The sequence below is a fragment of the Cupressus sempervirens genome, chromosome 9, assembly GCF_028749045.1.
Source record: "Cupressus sempervirens isolate cs-2001-9-10 chromosome 9, ASM2874904v1, whole genome shotgun sequence".
Taxonomy (NCBI): Eukaryota; Viridiplantae; Streptophyta; class Pinopsida; order Cupressales; family Cupressaceae; genus Cupressus; species Cupressus sempervirens.
Window position 1 is genome coordinate 618,452,488 of NC_143126.1, and position 23,583 is coordinate 618,476,070.

A 23,583-nucleotide genomic window follows, 5' to 3' on the forward strand; every position below is an offset into this window, starting at 1 on the left:
GCAGCCTCCATGTGTAATCTATAATACTCTAATTTTGCATCCTCTAGTTTTTCTCAACGTTTAACTCCTATCCTGTCACCCCCAAGAAATTAGACCACACCCATGTGTAACTCCCTCTAATTTCACCTTCACATACGTGACATTTATATATTGTAGTTCCACCCAAGTTTTTCTTTTTGACATCTATTGGATGAACAAGACAAAGTAGAGGTTTTTAGGATTAAAAGGGCCTCACGCAAAGTCTTCTAGGACAGTTGAACAGATTTCAAATTTCTTTGATTCATCTCTTGATTCACACCCAACACTTAGACCCCCCGATTCCGACTTCTTCCCCCCGCCTTTCTTCCTCAGTACCATCACTACTGCTGCTGCTTATGTTTAATGTGTATGCTGTCATAGTAGGGTTTAGGGTTTAATGAGTATGCTGTCCAGAATCTGAAAGCTAACCAAAAAATAAATAAATCAGACCTCTTTTTGAATTTTATTATTTTTTAAAAAAATATTTCAAAACAAACCAACTTGAAAACAAAAACTAGTTACTAGGTATAAATTACTTTTTATTGAAAACTTTTTTTATTAGCGTATATGACAGCTACAAGAAAATGATTTTCTTGTAGCTGTCATATGACATAAGCTAAAACAATAGCATATTTGAGAGTTACATGAAATCATTTTCCCGTAGCTGTCATATGACATAAACTGAACAATATGGCATATATATAACAGTATATATTATAGCATATATAACAGTATATAAGAAAAAAAAAAAAATGACGTTTACATATAAATGTTCCTTTGTTTAAAAAAAGTAAAAATTCAAAACAAAAAAAAAAATCTTAACAAAGAGATAATTTTTTTACCTCAGATCCTCTGTGATTGCTTATGCAAATGCCTAGTGTGCACTGTGCATCTAATGCTGCAGTGAAAAAACCTATGTGAATGGCAAACTTAATGAAATCAGAAAAACCCTGCTACTCTACCTGTTTTCAACTCCAAACTGCTACCCTGTGTGTGTTTGACTCCACACTACCCTTCTTGCATTCAACCAGACCTTGCGTGCTGCAAAACCCCTGGCATGTGACTACTGTCCAGACCTGTTGACAACAAATATACTGATCAAACAAATGTAAAATAACATATGATATTGTACAAGTAACATAAGTTATTAATTTTTTTCATATTTTTATAACCTTCAAACCGTGCATGTGGCCTGCAAGGCTGAAAATTCACCTTTCATTTTATTTTTTTGGTTTAATTTTAATGTTGCTGTCAGAAACCTCAAGAAGTCCCCGAGATGGACGGGAAATAGCTACGCAGTCCTTGGGATGGTCAATTTGAACTGGAAACCTGATGACTGTTTCCAATGTTTTGGGGATGCGTTTCCAATTTTCATTTCTGGTTGAGGATGGCTTGGTAACATCCCTGATTGTCCCCCAAACTTGGGGCTTAGATGTGGAAATGCGTCCCTGGGTAATATAGGTTTGGGTCCTTTTCTCTAATCTCTTTCACTAGATGCTTCTGTAGGTCTATTTGTTCTTTTCGGCTAGAATTATTGTCTTCTGTGTTTGGTCTTCTTGTTGGGTTTTGTTTTTGCTTGGTTCTTTGTGTTGTGTTGATGGTTTGGGCTTTGTTGTTGTTTGGCCATGCTATTCTTTTCTCTGGTTTACTTCATATGTTTGATATGAATAGAATATTAGTACTTTATCCTCATATACCATATTCATAAGCTATGTCACAGGGTTCAGCGAACATCAAACATGAAGTTCGAAATCTGTTGAATATTCAAGGATCAGAAAATATCCGATCAAATTTGACACAAATTCACATTCAATAAACACAGTGATTTTTTGTAAAAAACCATATTCGTCGGCCACTTTTATGTAGATTTAATTATAAAAGAAAATGCAATGTTCGGCTATGGATAGTCAAAAAATGCTGCAATTTATCATACATCGTGCGATATATCACCTGACGCTTGTCATTTGGTTGAGCAATTTAATCACTCAAACACCCAGCCCTGCGTTAATGGATTTCATGTGATGATTTGTACAGGTCAAAATCGCCAAAATCTCCAGAATCCCATGTGATGGAAAATAAAGCTGTATAGGAATAAAAGTAGGGTTCTGATTCGATGAAAAACATATAAATGATTTAGCTTTACATTATTTTTAATTCTAAATGAATATTTCAAATTTGCTTTTAAATAAAATATTTACTAAATATTATTAAAAAATTTAAATATTATTTTTTTACAAAACAGTAGTGTAAATTATAATAAATTTAATATCTTTCCTCTTTGGAAAATAATAATTAAACTAATTTGATAGATTATTAGATTTTTATTTTTAATATATTTATTTAAGGTGAATTTATTGTCGAGTTTTTTCCGATTTTTTATCCTTGTCGAACTCTATCCAAATTTCGTTGTTGTCAAACTTGAACTCGAATTCGAACCTTGTGACTTAGTTCCTAAGCATGGGTGTAGGATGTGTTCTAGCTGGCTGTGTATGATCTACTTTCTTTAATATGTATATTTATTAGATTACCAAAAGTTATGTGCAATTGTATTCCTCATGGAGTATATGGACTTCTAACTGATGGAGCTTTATTTTCTCTCCTTGATCCATGTATGAATTTGCAATGTGTGAATAAGTGGAAAATCGTAAATTGGGAGAGCTCAATCTGAGGGACCTAAATTCTTTCCTTTGTTCCATGTATGGACTAGGAAGATCTGAATATTCTTATCCTACTGGAAGTTTTTATTTTGGTAAATATGCTCTCATAGGATTTCATGTTCTAGTATATGGATGTAGGTAGAAATTGGCATCAGTTTTGAAAGTCATGAAATTTAGCTGGATAGAATCCTAAAGGAATAGCTATCCTTTCCATGGTTAAACAGTGATGCTGGTTCTTCAGGTTTCATCTATATTTTAGTATTGGGCTGGAACCCTTTGATAGTTTGTTTGATTATAAGTCCTTTAGATTTGAGGAGGCTGGGCTTTTTCTAAAAAATGTGAAGAAGTAGTTCTGTTTGTCTTGCAATTGTATTAGTTGTTGCACTTACAGAATAGACTCAAGTTAGTTAAATTACAAATTAACAGAGCGCCAGATTCTCCTTCATGATTATACTTCGCTTTTGGCAGTGTCTCCGAGCTGGAAAAGGTTGGTATATGTATATGGTTAATGATTTCTGTAGCATTGCATTAATATGGGATATCTGGATTAAGATGTAAGAATGACAACCAAAGGTTGCAGAGGAGTTTCTTGCTGATACTTTGAGATTATAGTTTGAAATTGCTAGCAGGGTTAGACTAGCTATGATATGACAAATTGAATTTGTAAAGTATTATTATATTTTCTCTTACTGTATCTAAAGTTGGCTAGTAACAAGTGAATCAAAGAATTTGGTTGTTGCTTATAGTAATGTGTAGGCACAATTTGTGAGGAAGAAAAAACAGAAATCTGTCAAATTATTATGGTTGGAGGGAGGCGTATTTGTAGAGGGTTATGAGCAAAAAGAATCATTGGAGCAGACAGTTAATGAAGTAACATGTAACCTATATTGTATATATGCATTTAATCTATGTGTTTGCAGGTAAAGTCCTGCATGTTTTAAACAGGATGGTCATATGTTAAAATTTTGATATCTCTCACAGTTTTTGAGCGATAGTGGAGGTTTTCTTTGACCTTGTTCTAACCCACCACCACTCTTTTGAACTAGGTTGTAAAAATCTTATAAGTTAATATAATATATCGGCTACAGCCAAATATTTGTCAAAAAATAAATAACAAGATTTACTTTTTTTTTTCTAATAAGCTTGTAAAACTTTTGCATATTATATGCTGTTTAAAGCTATACCATTTAAATAATTAGTAATAGAATAGACTCAATAAACTATTAGATTACTAATTCAAGATTTCCAGTCTGCAGTGACATTAAATTGTATTGTGTTTTTGGTTCAACTGCAATGTGTTTGTTTGCATCAACTTTTTGGATCACACTCCATGATCCATTTTCATTAGCTCATTAGTTATTGATAATGGTAGTTTTTACTAGGTTTGGCATTAGTTCATTAAAAATCTCTAATGCTTGGTATATGCTTTAGCCCATAGAAAAAAATAGCCTAGAGGTCTTTTTCATGAATCTAATTTTGAAAAGTGGACATGTCATCTAGTACCCAAAGTGACCTATAGGTGAAATTCTAAGTGGCGACTTTTAGTGTTCCGCCGTTTCGCTTATAGTAGTAACCTCTAAGCTGTTATTAATGAGCTAAGTATTTTATTGTGCATAAATTTTTTTATTCGTATCAGTTGGCTCTAACTATCAGAATATATTAGTTTTGGCAGGATTGAAAGAGTCTATATGGATAGCGTAAAGCAGGATGAGCTGATAGTGTAGGGAATATATTGTGATGCAGAGCACTCTGGCTGCAAGACTCCACATCCCAAGGAACTGAGAAAATATCATGCAATCAATGTGGCCCACTAGTGGCGATCTCCTGGATTTGTGAGTTTGAGGTTTTAGTATCTGCCAATTAGTGTGAATTGGACAGGGATTTGCAGTTTATAACAACCTAGTCAATTATAGATTTGCAATAACCACCTTCAGCTAGAAATCATCTTGATAGTCTGTATTTGATGAGAGAGTTAGACATGAGAAGTAAAATGTGATCATCTAGAGAAATGATTTGATCATCTTAACTTCCTGAAATACAGATACACAGACTAAGTTTCAAACCAATATTTACAAGAATTGAAGATAATCCTCATTAATTTTTTGTATAACTTTAATCTTCTTAAAAACACTTTCTATTTAACATCTTGGCTACCTATTAAACTATAGTATGTACAATAGGCTGGAGATTTTTCCTCTATTCAAGTTTCGCAAATGCATAAGCATGATCTGCTTTGGGTTGAAGATGTCCAGTATTTTTGGTAGTAGTTTCTAATGACATACTCAACGAGTCTAACAATGATCTAGGATCTAGGATGAGACTAGGATCTAGCAATCATTTGAAGCCTAAAAACTAATAGTTAATAATTCTGAAAGTGGTAATCTTTAGCCTAACAGTAATAATAATAAGAATGTGAAAGATAATAATTGTCTTAGAGAGACTAAAAAATCGGTTATTTGATGGAGATTTTTTGGCAACCTTATAATTTTATATATTGTGACTATTTAATGATTTCACTGAATGGGGATCTGGAGAGCTGAGATTTGTACTTCAACTATTTAGTAAGGTGGATTGAACACAGCAGTTTGCGAGTGAGAGAGAGAGAGATGTTTTGCAAATGAATGTGTGGAAATAACCTAAAAAATGTAGTAAGATTAGGTTACCATATAAGAACCAGATATTGCTGTTGAGTTAATGTTTAGGAATTATTGCATCCGTTCCGTGTGTCCTATGCTATATTATATTCAATAGTAAATATTTATCTGAATTTCACAATCCTTCACGATTGACCAACTTATTTGCACATTTGTGCTACATTTGAATTTGTCTTCTGGTTTTGGTTGTCACTATTCATAGCATTACCATAAATTCTGTGTTACCCGGGGACGCGTTTCTGGCAAAATTTGACTCGTCTCCATTTCTGGGACATCCCAGAAACTTGGAACTTCTAGAAACCTTTCCCTTGGCTGTCCCTTAAAATTAATATTTCAGTTATGATAATTTGTTTGATTTCCACTCTCATGTGAACTCTAAAGTTAAATTATTTAACACAAACATTATATGTTAAGGTTCTATAATTCATATAAGCATGCTTTATCCATGTTTTTATGAGTACTTAAAATTTCCCTATATATTAAAAGATTTCCCTATTTTTAATATAGCCGTTCCCATTACCCTCCCCTGCTCCAAGAAAAAAAGTCCATCCTGGAGACCTGTTTCCCCACCCCTCCATCTCGTTGTCCTGGAAACCTGGGGTAACATAGCATAAATTCAAATAATGGTTTTCTGCTGTGCATGTCTTGTGAAGTTTTCTTCTTTATAACTATATTGCATTTAGCCTTACTTCATATTCACTGATAACAATGTTTTAAATATGCAGTGCTGCCCCACACCTGAATATCAACTTGCAGATGAATTATTGGCCATCTCTCAGCTGTAATCTTGCTGAATGTCAGGAGCCGCTTTTTGACCTGATTTCCAGCCTTTCTATCAATGGTCACAAGACATCACAAGTGAGTTCCATTTTAGCAATAAGTCTTAAACCATTTTGAATGTCTCAAGTTGGATGGTTGTAACAATTATTGTTCATACTGTGCTGTAAAGAAATGATAATACATTCAATTTCCTTTTAATAAGACTGTATGTTATCAATGAGTAATTGGTGAAAGTTTTGTCTAATACGCTATTAATTTTTGCTGAAGGCTACTAGATTCACATTACATTGCTTTTGGTGAAGAAATTATGTCAATGTGTTATTCTTCACTGAATACTTAAGACATGGGAATTAATGGGAAACATACAAATGGATATTGAATGCAATAGAAGTGAAATCAATGATGACTGTATTGCTTAGTTTATGATACTGACACTTGTTTTGGGTAGACTTCTAGAAGCATTACTGATTATGATTACAGCTAATAAGTAGGGTGTGCAATTAATTTTATTAGTATGCATTGTCTGACACAGCTTATTAGGAAATTTAAGTCTAGCAATAATATCAATGTCTTCAAAACAGTGAAGTTTTTGAAAATGAAATGGCATTGCAGCAACATGTTTTAACTTACTAAGCTATTTAGAGATGTGATTACAGATGACTTTGGGAAATCCTTTGGTATGAACCTGCAAAGACGTGAGATTAAGTAGAAAGTCAAAATAAATATCCTCAGTTTTCAAATTTAGAGGTCTCTTCAATTCAATTTCTTGGTTATTTTTTCTGTTGTGATCATAGCTGTTGATCCCACCACACTATCCATGCCTATATAAAGATGCCAACTAGGGTTTTGAAGGAAATTGCTGAGGTTACTTGGATTTCTTGTCTTTGATGAGTGAGATGTAGTTTTTTGTTTTCTTAATATTCATTTTTTCTTTTTGTTTTTCTTTTTTGTGGGTTTTCAAAATTTTGGGTATTCAATATTGAGGCAATCAAATGGTAAAGGGCTAGAGCTAGGACGGATCCATCTTTTCTCTGGCTATTCTTGAATTGTCTTTTGATGCAGGAGCATCTTGCATGGAAAAATTATTGGGGAAAAAAAAAAAATTGGAAAAAAAAAATTTAAAAAAAAAAAAAAATTCTGGAGGAGAGAGAAAAGTGACGAAATTAAAGAAGAAATAATAAAAAAATAAAAAAAGGAAAAAGGAGAAAAGAAAGGAAAAGAGTATTTCTATTTTCGAGGTGCATAGGTGGCATAATAGAAAAAAAAAATAAAATAAATGGTTGTCATTCCATTTATCGAGGTGTGTGGGAAGAATTCTAGAAAGTTATGAATATTGTAGAAAGTTTTGGAAGTTGTAGAAGGTTGTGGAGGAATTTTAGAAGGTTGTGGATAAGTCATGCATGGGGTGGTAAGTGCCTATTTAAGCAAGGCATATGAGCATTTCTAATCAAGCTCGAGAAAGAGAAGCTCGAGAAGGGGAAGCTTGAGAACTAGAAGTTGTGGAAGGTGAAGCTTGGAAAGGTGAAAGCTTTGGAAGGAAAAACTTCAAGGTGTGAAAGCTTGAAGGTGTGAAGACTCTCATTTAGGATTTCTCTTATGTTGAAGAATTTATAAACTTCTTTTGAAGAAGTCATATCTATGATATCATCTTGTGGGTGTTGTAAGGATTTCCAAGTATAATAAAATTTGTTTGTGAAGATTTTATTTCTCTTGGTCTCCATATTGTTGCATTCTTGGTTGTGAGTTGTTTTGGTGGTGTGGACCTCTATCAAGTGGTATCAGAGCGTACCTTCATTATCTTTTCAATCTAATCTTTGAATTTCTTGGGATCGCGGTAGGGTGTGGTTATGACCGGCTTGGCTCCTACTTCCAACTTGATAGTATGTTCAAACCCTCGATTAATCAGTATGCTAGGAGGAATGTCTATAAAAACTTTATCGTGATCACTAAAGATGTTTTGGAGATCATCGTCCTGGAGAGGTGTCCATTGCCCTTTTATAGGTTTTGCCAAGACAAAACAGTGTGCAACCCAAGCAACGTCATCACACCAAAAAATTGCCTCCATCCGATCTGTAGAAACTTCCTTTGGACCCTCATTTGCCATTCCGTGAAGAACAACCTTCTTTCCATCGACAACAAAAGTGAAATCCATCCGTTTAAAGCTCTGAGTGTATTCATCAAGTGTCTTCATCCACTGTATGCCCGAAATAACCTCCATGTCATCAAGGTCCACTGGAAAGAAATCCTTGGTCACTGTGTGATTTGCCATTGTGATACTTGGTTGAAGAACAAGATGTGTGCAAGGCAGAAGAGTCCCTCTAGAAACCTTGACTTGGAATCCTGCGTGCGTCTCTATAGGTAGACCTCTTTGTTTCACCAGAGATGAGTTTATGAAATTTATGGTAGCTCCGCTATCAAGTGTCACCATAACCCTTTGTCCTTGAAGGGTTCCCCTTACACAAAATACCATGCACCTTGAACTATCGGCTAGGGCGATAGTTCCTCTGTGCCGCACCAATGTTGCAATTCTTTCCGTACAGTTCGAACCAACCATTTTGGTGTCTTTGTGGGGTTGGTTGTCTTCGGAGGGTATATCTTCTTGTTCGTCCTCATCATCGGACACAACCTCAATGTAGTGGATTTTTCCTTTCCCGAGGCATCTGTGCCTGGGTTCCCATGGTCCTTTGCAGTTGAAACATAGTTTCTTCCTTTGGAGCTCCTGTCTGATAACTTCGTCCAACAACGGCTTTCTCGGTGGAGGCTTGTTATCTTTATCCCTTAGAAACACCATCGGTTTGGAATGTGAGTAACTTCGTGAGAATGATGCTGTTGATGATGCCCTACTCTTTGCCTTCTTAATGGCCTCCGACAGGGTGGCTGGATTGAACCCTTTTACCAACCCTTCAGTGGTTTTGTCAGCCCGTCCATTAAAGAGCACTATCTGTCTTCTTTCAAAAATGTTCGTGACCAAAAAAGAGAGTTTTTGAAATTCTGCAATGTATTGGTCAACCAATCCAGTTTGCCTCAACTGTGCCAAATCTTTGAAATTGAGTTTCGGATCTTTACCGTCAAATCGATCTATCAATCTCTTAGTGAATTCCGCATAGGTATTTATTTGATCATGTTCTAGTGTGATGGTGTCATGATGCCACCATTCATGCAACAACTCCCTCCAAGTGCAATGTTGCAAATTTAATTGCTTCTTCTTCTGGCATAGGATTAAGCTGGAAGTAAGTATCAACCGTCATTACCCATGCTTGCGCAGATATTGATTAGACTCGTCAAATGGTGACAGATTTACTTTACTCAACTTCCTTCTGAGATCATCATTAAAATATCCTCTGTTTCCGCCTCTTGAATATCTCATTCTCAGATCTGCATAATCTTTGTAGGATATATCTTCCTCAAAATTTTCATTCTTCTAGTCTTCTCTCAACAGTTCTTGCATTTTTTCAAAAGTCAGCTACTTCCCTCCAGGTGGTGTCTCCGTTTGTGGGGGAAAAAACAACATGGAAGGTCGAGAGCGTGCTCGATGAGGGTATGCTTTACTCGACACCGAATCCGCGCTGTGACCATTTTGTTCTTCGGATATTTTATTGTTTGTCAACTTCTTGAGAGTCTCTTCCATGAGTCGTTGAGTATCATTGATCTGTGCTTGATACCTTGCAAGTTCTCTCAGTAGTGCCATGAGTTCGGTAGCTGTGGGTTCCGATTCGACAGCCATTATATCAACGGAATGGGTTCTTCTTTTCTGGCTATAAACTCTCCTTCACTGTCCACAGGTTGGAAAAATCGAAGCTCTGATACCATTGTAATGATTTGTTTCTGCAACTACTTTCAAATAACTCTTTCTCCAAATAAAAATGTCATGTACGGAATTTTAGTGGGCAGTACAGACAGGTGAAATTGGTGTACAGATGCTAGGCACCAAAGTACGGGAAAACAGGTGTGGGACAATAGGTGTGTCGTATTGTGATGGAAGAGAGGCATGGTGAGCAACTACGATCGTAGGGTGACCAAGGAGGCCATACGGTAGATGGAAGGAGCTGTGGAAGGCCATACGATGGGTGTAGACAACGAAATAGGAAGGCCTTATAGTGAAATGAAGGAGGGTCGTATGGTGATAGTAATGGAGGTCATATGGTAGGAGGGTGGAGGCCGTACGAGATGAAGTAGAGAGCTTGCAGACAACCGAATGTACAAAATATGCAAGAAAAACACAGAACGTCCTATAAAGTATCTTATTCATTCAACACAAGAAAACTTGATCAATTTAAACATATTCGCAATATGATAGTGCTCTGATTTGCCAGATTCGAGCGATGTGTCACAGGTGATGGAATAGGGTAAGGGTTAAATCTCACCGAAACCGAATAAACCAAATAGGGAAGGTCTTTCACTTCTGAAATGGCAAATAATAGAGACCTCCAATAGGAATTCGCAGTACAGAGAAAATAATCTAAATTGCATACCTAACGACTACCTACAAGCCGTGCTTAAATACTCATCGGGGAAAACATCCGAGGGTGTACAAAGATAGTCGACGGTGACACAAACTACGGAAACAAAACAAAACGGGTCCAAGATATATTAAATCAATCGGCCTAATTAACAATAGTTTGATTAATAATCTATTTTATGACAGGGATATTACATAGGTTTTCATACCCGAACCCATCCTTGAACCCGAATGGGCAACTTAGATATATACACATCCATAACATCATATATTCATATACATTAATGTCTTACGTGTCTTATATTTCATTCATCATGCTTAATCCATAGATACATATATCACTTAAATATTTCAAACTTTATTATTCTTACATATATTTGCTTTGTATTATTCCATGTGTTTCCACTCTCTTCCACTCTTATCTCCCGCTCTTATGACCTCTTAATGCCTTTTCATAATGCCTTTCCATCATGATCTTTCATAATAACTCATATCATATTCCCACAAATCACCTTTTATTCTATAGCATTTTACTCTTTTGTAGGTTATTTTGACATATTAGAGGTGTTTGAAGGCTAATCAAGGGATATATATGGGTCTAGAAATGATCCAAATAACATTTGTAGTGCCTTAACCTTGTATCCTGCAAACAAAAGGCAATAAAAAAATCGAAACTTGTCTTTTTTAAAACTTGGGTTTTTTTTTTTTTTTTTTTGTGATTTCTAGAATATTGGGGATGGTGACCCGTCCATGGGATAGTCGAGGGATGTCTTGGACCTCCCTGACATGTCCTGAGGATGGTTGGCTATCCCACATTGCCCCTTGTCATCTCGACATTTTAGAGACATTCCTAGTAGTTTGGCCAATTTTGGGATGGCTAGGAAACATCCACAAGCCATACCTTGTTCCCAAGAAGTTCAAAGTGTAGGGACATGGGAGAAAAACCTTGGGGACATGTCCCTATACCCTAGGAAAATTCCAAATTTTTTTTGAATGCAAAAAGAAGTCATAAAGAATGTTTACCGTGTAGATTAATTAAGAAACGCACACAGATAATGAACAACAGAAGTCTTCTTATTATTATTCGCATATGCCAACCAGTACGTTATGCTTTAATGATAAGATGAATACAATGCTTCCCGAAGGGGGTATAAATACTTTCCGAAGAACCTTCCCGAAGGAGTCCGTCGGCCACATACAACATGTCGCTATGTAACAAGAACTTTCCCGAAGGGACCCGTCGGCTACATAACAATAACCTTTACGAAGGGACCTGTCGGCTGATACAAGAACCTTTTCGAAGGGACCCGTCAGCTAATACAAGAACCTTTCCGAAGGGACCCGTCGTCTGATACACAATTTCTACCAACGACATCATCCCCCCCAAAAGAAAAAGTCGTCTCCGGACGACAATTACAAATAAAATACATTAAGAGAGTGACTGCAAAAAAATCTGCTTCTGTCACATCACTTTCACATTCATCCCGTTACATCTGTAGCCTCTGCTAACACAATATTGTTTCCTCAAGCTGACCTTGATAGCCACGCATGCTGCTTCCTTTGCGTCCGACACTGGGTCCACTGGGCTAAGTGTCACTATACTGCCTTCTGGATGACTCACTCCTCCCGAGCTCTCTGTGCATCCACCAAGACAGCCTCTTGGCCAACACCTACTCCTAGTGCCTCTGGTACACAGACACTCCATGCCTATAGCAGCTTCAAGTCTTCTCAACTGGTATAATGATAAGATGAATACAATGCTTCCCGAAGGGGGTATAAATACTTTTCGAAGAACCTTCCTGAAGGAGTCCATCGGCCACATACAACATGTCGCTACATAACAAGAACTTTCCCGAAGGGACCCGTTGGCTAATACAAGAACCTTTCCGAAGGGACCTGTCGGCTGATACACAATTCTACGTAACAAGAACTTTCTCGAAGGGACCCGTCGGCTACATAACAATAATCTTTACGAAAGGACCCGTCAGCTGATACAAGAACCTTTCCGAAGGGACCCATCAGCTAATACAAGAACCTTTCCGAAGGGACCCGTCCGCTGATACACAATTTCTACCGATGACAAAGAAGGGATTCTCGGGGTGCATCCCCTTTGTATCTCCTTACGGAACCTAGATGGCTCAGGTACCAAGATGCATCCTTGTGGAATGCTAGTTATTGTTTAAACCAATAAATTGTTTGGAAACAATGTTAAGACTCTCTTTCTGTTGCTATGTCAGGTTCACCAATAATATAGGAATCTGGCAGCAGAGATACATAACAGATATCAGAGCACACACAATTTGCAAATAATAGCAATGGATTGGTTGGACTTAATCTTTCTTGATAACCTCATTCATCTATATACTAGTTCAGTGAGCTAATAATGGTTTCATGTGGCCACGAAAAGGAAGTTCATTAATAAACTTCCCTTTTGTGCATAGAACTATAATAATGTTGGAAATAGAAAATTCTTACAAAGAAATAATATCTTTACCAAAATAAAAATTTAGCTATTTCTTCATCTATATAGTAGGTCAGTGACTTAATATGTTAACCATTTCTGTTAAATGGAATTTTTCTGAATAGATACATCTTGGGCACAAATATATATGGCCTGGAGGTGACCTAGCCCTAGGTATGGTCCATATGCAACACTGCAGTATATGATTGCGACATGAATGCTTTCGGTATAACAGATATCTCCATAAAATGTCAAACCAAATCATGTATCAGATTTGGATGCATGATGGAGGTAAGACTGTGCTACCTCGAGCATTGGGCAACATGATTCTCTTGATCTGAGTAGTATGCAATTTAAAGACTTCTTCATTTTGTTTGTTCATCCCAGTTTGCTTATATTGTGATATGCATACTTTTTCAATTTTATTTTCAGCTGGATAAAATTAAATATCTACATCTCTTATGCAGAACTTGTTAAATCTAAAGACATGGGGTCTATATAGTCCTCTGTCCATCTCGAGATGGTTTGGCCTTTAATAAGAAACCGGGGCAGACAACCAAGGAGGAAAACCAGAAAGAATATGTTGTTTTGACATTTAAAAGTAGATAGATGCATGTTTCTTTGTGAGAATAGACATGTTGAATTTTTAAATTGTTGGTTGTTAACATCAGAGAGTAATTGTGCTACCACAGGTGAATTATAAAACAGGTGGCTGGGTCACCCATCATGTTACAGATATTTGGGCAAAAACCTCTCCTAGTGATGGGGATCCGAAATGGGCATTATGGCCTATGGGGGGAGCGTGGCTGTGCACACATCTTTGGGAGCATTATTCCTATACTCGTGACAAGGTAATGCCTTGAATTTATGTGTAGGAATCTCTACAAGTTTATGTCCCCACATTTTTCATATTAAAGAAAATGTGAATTTAGAAGAGCAAATATAGAATACAGTTTTTTTGTCCTTTTATTCTGTTTAATTTTGTTATTTGTCTACCTGATACGTAGACATTAAATGTCATTCTTAGTATCTCTGAATGTTAGTTTTTACATGTTTAAACTAATGAAAGAGTTAATGTATGTTTCTAAGCTTATAGCATATCAAAATAGGGAGTGAAAGATGTGTGTAGCTCAAGCGTTGATAAGAGGTGAATCCTTTGAAGACAAAAGTAATAAAGGGCAAGACTAGGTTGTCATCAAAGTTGTTCATGTTTTAAAATGTAAAAATTGGCCTCTTAGAGGAAATTCTGTTTTGGGTACTTGGGTTTGTCACAATTAGATTACTTTGCAAGGACCATGTATCTTTATGTGGTAGTGATGCATAATGTATATATGTTAAGCATGTAATAGTAAAATTTTGTTAGTGGATTTGGGTTGTGTTGGCTAGTGCAATTAAAGTTGAGCTTGTAGTATTGGTATGGTGGGGAAAGGTTGTGTCTGTTGGAATTTTGGAGTGGAGGAGGTTGTAGGTGTTTTTAATGGGAAAAGGGTTGTCATAGGCAGTATGGAATTTGTAAAGACATGAAAACATAATATATATTATATTCTAGTCTGCATTCCAATGTTTCAAAAGTATATGTTTCACTTCTGCATTTATATCTTCCTTTTCTAGCACATGATGACTTCAAGTAGAGATGTCAGTATGGATTTTATTATTCATGAGATATGCAACATTTGACAATACAAGATTGAAGCCGTGACAAATTGTTTTCATGACATTTGTGATGGTTGGCATCCACTATACCATGTTGTTAGTAGATTTTTGCATTTTGAAATGATTTAGAAGACACATTTGCTAATAAGTCAAGCGTAGGGGTCCATTTGATTTATGTGTTTATTTTGGATCCCAAAATATCCAACAAATTTGTCAAAACATTATGTGAGAACATCATATTGAGTTGATGGCTGCCAATGACCAGTTATCTTATCTAACAGGATAACCACTAATGGCTTCAGTTTGTGTTTACATTTGTTTAATCTCACAAACCATCTCTTTATTGTATGCATTTGATTTAGGGAGAGTACTTAGAATTTGGAATAGTTCTGTCGATGACAGATCAACCGCAGATTGACATCTGGTTAATGTGTAATGCTATTGTGATATAAATGCCAATCTTAGTGGATCTTTCTTAAATTTTGTCTCCAGTTAGAATCATAAACAGGTCTAGAAAAATACCCATTCTTTATCCAATTTATAAAAGAAGCCTTGTGAGGGAAGCAACGCAAAACACTGCAATCAGACAAATATATAAAACAAATTAATCTATGGCTAACTTGACTAACTAGAGCTTTCTTTGACAATGTTAAGGTATAATAATTTGTTATTACATCATCTGTTTTCATATTCCTGATGTAAGAGGTAAAATATCCTGTCCATTACAGAATGGTCTGCATAAACAAATATTGGAAGCAGAAATATGTAGTTAGCAGCCTTTGGCTCTGCTACATGCTCACAATGTTCCACGTCTTGGAACAGATCTTCTTTTGCTATCCCTAAGGCTATTTGAAACCTAAAAATGATGGTCAGAATCTTCAGGGTAGAGAATAAATCAATGTTTATGACTACAAAATAATTATAAGCCTACATGAAGTAACCTTGAAGTATGATTCAGCTGATAATCATCTGTGCAGCAGCAACTAAATAAAGGTGACCTTAAACACTGCCGGGACTCGAATAGTGACATTAGGAAAACTGAAAGAAAATCCTTTACTTTTCTGTGCTGCTGTGAATGAATGAGGGAAATGATGACAAGGTTTAATTATTTGACGTATTAAATTATAAATACATGGCAGTGACTATTATAAAGCCAAATAGATCGACCGAGATTTAGGGCAATAATCAGGTTGTCCATACTTGAAGAAAACCTGTTTTCCCTTTGAAATATTTGCAGGGGTGTACCAGTCAAAGAGCAATTGTATTTTCCTTGTGACACTTGTAGATGTGACTATATGAAGTCTCAAACCCAATTGAGTGTTCGATCTCCTTTCCCTAAACCATACATTCAAAGTCTCTGTACAATGAGAGTCTAAAGTGAAAAAACTTGATAGGAGAAAAGTAGAAAAATACGCACAAGAATGAGAATCAAGTTTTAGGGAGAGAAGGTGAATGATTGTTTTTTAATGCACTCCTGTCAAGGTTATTTCACTTTTTGGTTTCAGACGGTCCTCATGATGGGTGCCACAAGCCAGATTAAATACTTTTGTTGATGTGAGTCATATTCTACTGCAACTTACAAAATCAAATACTTAGTATCTGAGGATGAAACACCGAATCTCCAACTCTCTCTTGAATAAGAATACTCACATGTAAGATAACCCCTCTTCTGATGATTTATTGCCATTTCTAATCACTGGAGTTTTATCAAACAGTTTGCTTGCTATCGGAATACTTAATTATTGATTGGTTATGCATGCTGAAGTAAATGTGTCTACTATGGTGTTTGTGGTTGCTAGTAGTTTAGTTCTTTCAACACATAATAAATATTTGCACAATATATAGAAATGACACACAAAGCAAAGGTATAGAGACAAGCCTATTCACTATCCACCACTTTCAGAATTTATTTATTCAAGCATAAGCAATTTGTAAATATTACAGACCTGGAAGTTCATATCAGAACTGATGTTGATAGATTAATGCTCTCATTCATGCCCAAACGTGCTGCTCCAGATTCTCCTATTTGTGGTTAGGTGACTGTGTTTGGTACTGCCATGAGGCCCCTTGACTGATAAAGATTGTCCCTAGAGATCCTCAGACCTAAATTTATGGTCCTGTAGCAGCTTTCCAGAACTTGGTATGACACCCTTGATGGCAGCTTCAGATAAAGTAGGGTCTGTGACTCTGTATGCATCAGTTGTAGCTTGTACGGCACTGCTGACAGCTTCTAGTCTATTTTACAACACTGGTTTCAGACTGTAACAGCCCTTTGAATATGCTCTCATGTATGTATGACATGTACAAATAATCTTCAGCTGGCTATCTGATACAGCCAACAAAGAGTATGTGTACAAACAACAATGACACTTGAATCTCCACTCACAAATCAGGTTCAAACTCTTCTCAACACAAACACTTGAACAGATTCATCACAGCTCCTTCACTACAAATTAAATCCCTTGATTTCTCTTACAACAACATAAATGGATCAACCCAAGAAATCAAACCTCAATCAATATCATCTTTCTCAAACTCAAACTTTCCTGGCAACTGTAAATACAGATAGCAAACACACAATCTTCGGATTTTACCTTGAAGCTGGCATCAAAATTGATAGCAAAGAGAGTTTGTGTCCTCCAAGCACGAGAGATATTATCTCCACAGTTTCACGAATTGCATTCAATCTCCTAGCATGCTGAAAGAGAGCTCTTCGATTTTTTTATAACACTTTCTAAGAGCTCAACCATAGTACCACTCACCTTGACAATGTGGGATAAACATGATTTTTTTGTTCTTTCCTATAATTTCAAGATTTTTGCTTTCTCAATCCTATTTTCTCATGGATGCTTTTTCGGCCCCTGTTTTATCACAATTGTTTTTTCTTTAATATTTCCATGCCATTTAACTTAATTTTTTTTCACTTAAGTCCCCAATAACTTCTTTTTATAGTTCCCATGTATCATAGAGGAAATGGGGCCATGAATTAAATATTTCCCACAAACTATAGATTGCATTAATAAAGTTAAATAATTAAAGTTAACTTTATAAAATGACTTCATTAACGCATAACAAATTATTTCAACGATAAATAAATGATCTTGTCTATACAACCCATTTATCATCAACATGTCATTGCAAATGGAAGTCCAACATGCCCAAAATGACTTGCTATAAATAGTATGCACGAAACTACCTTAGATCACTATAGAATGAATTGCAACAAAAACCACCTAGGTCAAATTGCCTCAGTCCCTTTTATGTCTCGATTTGCCTACAGGACAGTATGGAAATAGGCTAATGACAACATCATGTTGTGAACACTAGAAAGGGAATGTTACATCATATGCTAAACAATGTATATTGATTGTGCAGTCAAATGGGACAACCTTAAGGTTCCTTCTCAATCGTGAATTTTCACTCAGTTTTATGATGTTTTATGTTGGTTACAACAAAGGGACTTATGCTATTCATTCAATGGCTACCAACTACTTTAACTTCTTCAATCACTTCCAACCAAATCAACTGCAAGGATAAGGGTTTAGAGAATCTAATCTACTCCTAGAATGCAAGAAACAGTGGACGTCTTTGTGATTCTACTAAACTTAGTTTAACCATTGACATCAACCAAGATAGTGCAATCTTCTAAGGTAAATGTAAGATGTTCAAGCTACCACCATTCCATTAACACCATCCATCTATGCATATCAATTTGCAAGCAATACTCTTGTTGCCAAATTCCCCTACCCCCCTCCAATTAGAAAATTTCCAATTCCTTGTCTTTTTCTAACTTAAATGATGTTGTTCAAGTCTTTTCTCAAATTGGTTGGAGTTTTTGGTTGCTTCTTGAATCCCTGTTGGACCTCGACTCACCACCTGAAACCATAGAATGGGTGAAAAGAAAATAAATTGTAAGAATGAAAAGGAGATGACATAATTTTCTAGTTATAGAATAGGTGTTGGTACTCAACAACCTAATTAGAGCCAAAAGCATTGACATCTCAAGAGATTCAGTTGTCCAAAGTGGGACAAATTTATAGCTGTAGAAAGTCTCTATGGCTCTAGAGGTAGAGGTGGGGCTCGATGGAAGTTATTGAAGTGTAGTCAGAACTCAATGGGGGGATTTGGAACCATCGTCGAACCACACAACAGTTGAAGGAACAATTGACACCTTTAAAGCCCAACAAGTCATATGAGCCATAATACAACATATAGAAGGCAAGAAAAGGCAGAGATAAAGTTTGGTTTTAGAACTCTTGTTGGAACCCAACGAGAAAGATAGAACTTCAAAGATATATGTAAAGACAATAAGAAACAATGAAGTTCGATCAAACAATTGGTTCGTCTTGCTGGTGAACTTATTATTAGGGTATCAACGATGGTCTATTGAACATCCCAGTTTTCTTTTCGAAATGCAAACTTATTTCAACGAAGTCATTGTCAATGTAACAATTATCTTGTTTGGCCGATGAACAGTTGTTGATGGAGCTTTAGTAGTATAGGGAAGAGCTCAAGGGTCTTATCGATATGAATACCTATATTGACAAGTTGTTATTGGTGTGACAGTCTTTTTGTCTTGCCGATGAGGATGTATTCAAAAGGCTTTTGAGGATAAAGTGAAATTATTTTAATGAAGCTCCTATTCCATCTCATCGACATGATCTTTTTGGTAAAGCTATGAAAATCTATGAAAAGGCTTAGCTGTCTTAGCAACATAAATACCTACCTTGGCAAGGAATTTGATATAACTTATGTCTTATCTTGGTGATAAAGTGTTGTTTATCAAAGCTTGGTGTTCTAAGAGGTGCCTCGTATGCCTTGCCTAAATGCCTTCTTTGTTTGATGAGCAATCATCTGTGAACTACATGTCTTAGTGAAAGGTGTTAGCGAAGGAGCTTAAGTGATTGATGGTGTGTAAAAACTGTCTTTGTGAAAACGTGCTTTCATGAATTCTTCAATGGGCCATTCAATGAATTGAAAGGACCACCAATTGCACTTTTATTGACTGTTGGCTTCAGTATCCAAGAGAAGATTCCTAATTCCCTCTCATGAGAAAGAACATGTTGGATAATGCTGAAGAGGCAGTTACAATGAACATGAGGCCTCTATAATTAGACTGCTAAAATCTATAAATATGTAAATAAATGACAGAGGAAGGGTTGCCATGTTGATCTCCATTTCCTTTAGGGCCCGTTTGGTTGCTGGCATAGGAATTAGAAATTAGACTAGAAAATCGGGATGGGAATGGGAATAGAGAATAGGAATGAAAAATTGCAATTCAAGTCCTCTTAATCCCTTGTTTGGTTCATAGTTAGAGTGCACTTGCATTACGTGCTCGGTTAAGTGAAAATGAGTCGACAGGGGCAGATTGGCTCTACCTCTAATTAACACCCCAAGCCTAGGATAGTCAGACCCTAATATGTAATCCAGGCTTCAAAATCTAGACCAATCAACATATTGGAAGATTTGGCCATGGTGTCCAGTGCATAAGCATTGTTTTCCCTTCCATGGCTGTTGTGTTTGCACAGAGAAACTAAATCCATTTACCAATAACAAAAGAAATGCATCAAATCTGAAAAAGTATATAAACTATCAATACCCAAAAGAAATTGGTGTTTCAGTATCAGACAGGCAGATAAACGGAGTAGAGAAGCAACAAATTCAAAGAATAAGGAATTCCTAAGTAACATTCCCGACAGCGTTGAAAAGGAGTTAATATGGGGAAGAACCAATTTGGTTTATTGACTGTGAACGATAGAGAAGAGGTCACGTGTGTTGATCAGTCAATGCAAAAAAAAACCTTTGCTCAATGCATTGATCTGATAGTTGAGAGCATGTCCATTGTCAATCAAGAGTGGATTTAATGAATCCGAGGCGGAGTCACTGATGGAAGGAGCCTGTGACAAGAACATGCCAAGTCTGATGTGCCTCAAATCATAATCGACAGTTTGGAGTTGTGTAACTTCTGCTCTACCAAATTATTGACAAACGAGGAGGCTTTCATCGTTGGCACGAAAGTAGGTTATGAGAGAAACCAGATCAGTATGCCTCAGATTTCCAAGCATAAACCTATGTTTCTCCTATTCATCGTGTTACACTTCTTCACCCTCTTTATTAGCCGACTGGATGGTTCCGGCGGTATTTTGTATTCTGTAGCCGACGGTCCGGCGATGTTTCTGTAGCCGACGGTCCGGCGATGTTCCTGTAGCCGACGGTCCGGCGGTGTTTCTGTAGCCAACGGTCCGGCGATGTTTCTGTAGCCGACGGTTCGGTGGTGTTTCTGTATTCTGTAGCCGACGGTCCGGCGGTGTTTCGGTATTCCGTAGCCGACGGTCCGGCGGTAAATAGTTTGTAACAGATAGAATAATTGTGGCCGACGGACTCCTTCGGGAAGGTTTGGCGGTAGTATTTATATCCCGTCTGGGATCATTGTAAATCATCATTCATCTACTATTGCGAATATAATTCTGCTATTATTGTCTGTATGTGTTGACTTCTTTACCTGTACGATAAACATTTGGCGCCGTTGCCGTATGAATCTGGAAGGTGGAGGAATGAAGATTAATGCCAAATCAGCTTAACAAGGATCGAAATAAGGTGCAGGGAAAAGATGGAATCCGTATTGCGCAAGAGAATTTAATTCTAGCACAGCAAGCCGAACGCCGACGAAGATTTCAGAGGATTGCCAACGAAAACCGAAGTGCGGAGGAATTGTTGGAGGAGACTCGGCAGCGGGTGGAATTGGTGGAAGAAGCACGGGAGGAGTTCTTGAATTTGTGTTCGCCAAGGGAAGAAAGTTCAGATGGGAGAGCATCAACTCGCACGGCTCGTGGTGCCGACGGAGCACGAGCGTGGAGTGACCTCTTCGTCCAGGATAGACTTCCGCGGGAAACAATTTCGGAGGATCCTCCATCTTCACCAAAGTTCGCAGCTGTCGACACCTCCGGTGTGGGAGTACCACTGCCGGTGTGGGAGTGCCGACCACTGTAGGAGTGCAGACCTCCAGAGTTATGGCGGGACCCAAAGAAAAATTACCAAAATTTGAAGGCGATGGTACAGTCGACCCCCTCCGACATTGTAAGACATGTGAGACGATCTGGCGGGCAAATGGAATCACAGATGCCGACGAATGGGCTAGGCAATTTCCGGCAACCCTACGGGGTGTCGCGATTGATCGGTTTTCGGATATGGATCCACAGAAGCTGGATACATGGGATAACATTAAAAAGGAGTTCTTGGCAGAATTTAAACTTTTGCGGGATGATAATGAAATTGTAGCGGAAATTTTCGATACCAAGCAAGGGAAGCACGAAATTGTCCGTGTCTACGCCAGGAGATTGAAAGACTTAATAAACAAAATGGAAAGCAAGCCAGCGGACGGATTGCAGAAAAGGTGGTTTGTGGATGGCCAACGCTCGAAGTTGCGGAGGAAAATGAAAATTGTGCCACCGTCATCATATGCCGATGCTTATAACAGAGCACTAGACCTTGAAAGTGCGCAGAAGACAAAGAAGAAGAAAACCAGCTCCTCTGACTCTGATGACGACGAATTTGCTGGAGATGATAGCAGCGATGACGAAGGTAGTAACAAAAAGGTTCGTGACTTACAAAAGGATATGGTTCGAATGATGGAGTTTAAAAATATGCAAAAAGAGCGAAAAGGTAATGAATTATGGTGCACGGAACGTAAGACCGACGGGCATACTAAAGGATCGTGTCCGAAGAACCAATTTTGTGACATCTGTCAGATCATGGGCCATTCGACAAAGGAGTGCCCCTTTAACATGAAGACAAGAGGATCTCCGCAGGTGTTTCTCACACAGGAGGCTTCCCCGTCGGGTAGTAGCGGAAACACGAATACTACCGATGCTACATCCAGAGGATACAGGAATAATAACAGAGGGCAAAATAATAACAATAATAATGGGAGCCGAAGTCGAACTCAGTATGATGCAAATGGACGGCCGATCGTTCAATGTCGAGCATGTAATTTGTGGGGTCATTTTGCGCGAGATTGTACAGTGGCAAACACCCGAAATTATTATGCAGATGGTGCGGACTCGGCAATCACGAAGATTCCAAGTGTCCAAAGGCTGGAGTAAATTTGATCACTGTCGGCACGGATGTAGAGGAGGTTTTGGCAATTACACGGAGGCAAGCGGAGGAAAAGAGAAAAGTGGGGGAAGTGCAGGCGGACATTGCAAAGGCATCGTCGGCGGAAACATCTCAGTTGAAGGACATCACCGGCACCTTGGCAAAGAACTTCGCAGAACAAAGCATTGTACGACAGATCTTACAAACGGAGATACCGGTCAAGATAAGTGACCTCCTTCTCACAATGCCCCAGTTACGGACGGCTATTCTGAATCATACACCGTTTTCGAAAGCACCGGAGGACACAAGAAGGAATAGTAGGGAAGTGATGACAACAGACCCAATGCTGCTGGCACTCACCTCCGGACGGCATCCGGCGATCGTTGAGATGGGGATTTTGGGAAATGTTTTGACAGAGACAATTGTTGACGGAGGGTCCGGCGTGAATGTCTTACCGGAGGATACTTGGAAGAAGTTGGGAAAGCCGACGCGTGGCCACCTGCATTTCAGTTGCTCACGGCAGACCAACATGGAATCAAACCGTTGGGAATTCTGAAAGCGCAACCGGTAACAATTGGTACGCAACCATTTTTATTGGATTTTTTGGTCATTCCATTAAAAAGAAAAGGCTATGATGCTATTGTGGGACGGGATTGGTTGGTGCAAGCAAAAGTAAAACATGATTGGAAACGCAATACCCTATCAATGGAGCGCGGAGGCAAAAGATTCATAATTGACTTGCACACGCAAATGGTTGGCGAGGAGGCAGCATTGTCAGATTCTGACAGTGAAGGCGAGAGTGATGAT

At 37.7% G+C, this 23,583-nt stretch overlaps 1 protein-coding gene across 4 annotated transcripts in view; it reads left to right on the forward strand.

The window, feature by feature from the left end:
• LOC149540224 (alpha-L-fucosidase 2-like) overlaps nt 1-23,583 on the forward strand; it is a 126,388-nt gene that overhangs the window by 80,913 nt on the left and 21,892 nt on the right. For all 4 annotated transcript variants that reach the window (XM_089801361.1, XM_089801363.1, XM_089801360.1 and 1 more), the window contains exons 4-5: nt 6,055-6,187; nt 13,722-13,880. In XM_089801361.1, coding sequence (XP_089657487.1) covers nt 6,055-6,187; nt 13,722-13,880 — 292 coding nt within the window. The remainder of the gene's footprint in view (nt 1-6,054; nt 6,188-13,721; nt 13,881-23,583) is intronic.